We start from the raw sequence: 2,500 nt of genomic DNA, 5'->3' as shown, positions 1-2,500 counted from the left end.
TGTGTGTGTGTGTGTGTGTGTGCGCGCACGCATGTGTATGCATGTGTGTGCATGTATGTGTGTGTGTTCGCTGGTTTTGCATCTGATGTCCCTGTTTGTGTCATAATATTTCTTACCCTCCCTCCCCGCTCGGTGGCTGGCATCCCAAACTCAAATGAAGATTTCAGCGAGGGTTCCCATGCTGTCCTTCCGATCAGAGCGATCACACAAGGCGGCATGGGAATCCCCTGGCTACGTAGATGGCAGTGTACATGGAAGAGAAATTGATTAATGGATCCCATTAAACACATTCGTCTACTTGACCACCAACGAATGAATGTTGTTTCAGGACAGGTTGTCATGTCACTGTTAGACCGTAAGACCCTGTCCAAAATCAGCAACGTGTTCTTTTACTACGCCTGTGAAAGTAGTTGTTAATGTCTATTTAATACATCACATCAGGGTGACACAATGTGCCAAGTCGGAGTTGGAAACATCAACATAATTATGATGACTATAATGATGTTCACTTAAATGATCACTCAATGCCGCCTGGCAGTGCACCCATTTTTATCCGCACAATATTAGTGAGTCGTTTTAACGTCAACTGCTCTTCACAGAGCCTTTACAGACTTGCTTTATAGAGCTTGGAAAAAGTATCTTTGACGCTCGTTGACGTTCGTTTCAAGTTGTCTATGCTTTGTCTGCGACTGTATCTCTTTGTGTGCATGCATTCATCAACACGTGTGTGTGTTTGTGTGTGTGTGTGTGTGCGTGCGTGCGTGCGTGCTTGCATGTGTGCGTGTGTGCGTGTGTGTTAATTTGCCTACAGATGTGGATGAGTGTGAGGTGGGGGCCCATAACTGCCATGCCCACGCCACCTGTCTCAACACGCCTGGAAGCTTCCGCTGCTCCTGTCAAGAGGGCTGGGTAGGCAACGGGGTGAAGTGTGTTGGTAAGTTTACTTTTATGTAAATAAAATGATGAATTGATTTGAATGAGGCGAAAGACGACTGTTGACTCCCTCAAACAGTCTGGAACAAGTCCTGGAGTTCCGAATTCAGATCAAAGTTTAAATTGTGCTTTATTAGCATGACTGTTACGATACAGTGTTGCCAAAGCGTACGAATAACAAGACAAACGTGTGAATAGTGTTACCTTAACAAATCAGTAATGGACTCCGCGGGTGAGTTCTGCGTCACCACTCTCAACTGTTTGCTAATTGGCAGAACCGTGAGCGAACCGAGCTAGGAGCATTGGGCCAGACTATGTACGCAGCCAAAATCTTTGGGATGGCGTCACCAGGCTACAAAACCAATGCATTTTTCAAATATATAATCCATATACTGTATGTGTAAACAGCCTCCCTGTCCTTGTGTGAGAGCCATGGTAGATGACCCTCCAACATGCTTCCATCCACATTGTGGCTCATAGCTTTGAAACTCATATGTTTCCTTGACTAAAATGCAGTCCGTAGGAGGAAAAGAAAAAAAACACATCTGCTGAACAACTTAATCAGTGCTGTAAATGATCAGGTGACTATGGCCCTCAGAAGTTATGGACTCGAAATACACTTGGGTGTCCTTGGGTTACAATCCGTGTAATTCCAAATGACTTTTGTCTCTGTGTTTCAAAGCTATTGAAACCGCTTTTTCAATTACTGTGTGGTCTCTCCGCTTCCTGTGAGTGCGAGTCATGTCCTCCTACGTTTCCAGGAGCGTTGTGGGTCACAATCGCACATTAACCCGAATCCAGTGACAAGGCCGGTGCTGGTGCCAGTAATAATAGGCGGGTATTTTTAGAGCAGCGTGTGGTCTCAGTGTGCCACCAGTACTGTGTGTGTGTGTGTGTGTGTGTGTGTGTGTGCGTGCGTGCGTGCGTGCGTGCGTGCGCGCGCGCGTGTGTGTGAGAGAGCGAGAGAGAGAGAGAGAGAGAGAGAGAGAGAGAGAGAGAGAGCAAGGGGGTGGGGTGTGAAAGAAAAGGCTTTTGAAATTGGGAAAATAAAGTTGAGAAGAGAAAAAAAGTACAAAATGGAGGTGAAATACTGAATTCATGTTCCCTCCCTCCTTAGGCTAGAGTACAATCACACTAAGACTGTTTTCTCAAGAGAGAGAAAAAGACAAAAAGAAAGAAAGACACTGCTCAGCTGTGTTATCATGTAATCCTGAACAACAACTGAGAGCACAATGTAGACCAGGGTCTGAATTCATATTAGCACCCTTCATGGACTACAAGCACATTTCCTCAGGAGAGCAAGAGAAAAAGAAGAAAGACACTGTTCAGCTGTCTGTCTGGTCATGTAATCCTCCTGAAACAGCCACAGTGCAGCCCAGGATCTGACTCACTTTAACCCCCCGACCCCATTACAGTACTGTCTTCTCCTCCCACGCATCCCAGAGGGGTGGAGTATTACACTCTACATAAAGGGCCTTACACACACATCGCTGCTATTTACTAGCTTCTCGCTTGCTCGCCTACTCGCCTCTCTTTCATGGAACGTTCGCTGAAAGTTCCCGCGGCT

General features: G+C 46.1%; 1 protein-coding gene across 4 annotated transcripts in view; it reads left to right on the top strand.

The window, feature by feature from the left end:
- The window catches only part of LOC134458306 (fibrillin-2), a 174,354-nt gene that overhangs the window by 117,260 nt on the left and 54,594 nt on the right, over nt 1–2,500 (top strand). For all 4 annotated transcript variants that reach the window (XM_063210537.1, XM_063210535.1, XM_063210538.1 and 1 more), the window contains one exon: nt 812–934. In XM_063210537.1, the coding sequence (XP_063066607.1) occupies nt 812–934 (123 nt within the window). The remainder of the gene's footprint in view (nt 1–811; nt 935–2,500) is intronic.

Source organism: Engraulis encrasicolus, chromosome 11 (genome assembly GCF_034702125.1).
Source record: "Engraulis encrasicolus isolate BLACKSEA-1 chromosome 11, IST_EnEncr_1.0, whole genome shotgun sequence".
Classification (NCBI taxonomy): Eukaryota; Metazoa; Chordata; class Actinopteri; order Clupeiformes; family Engraulidae; genus Engraulis; species Engraulis encrasicolus.
This window is presented reverse-complemented; position numbering and strand designations above follow the sequence as displayed.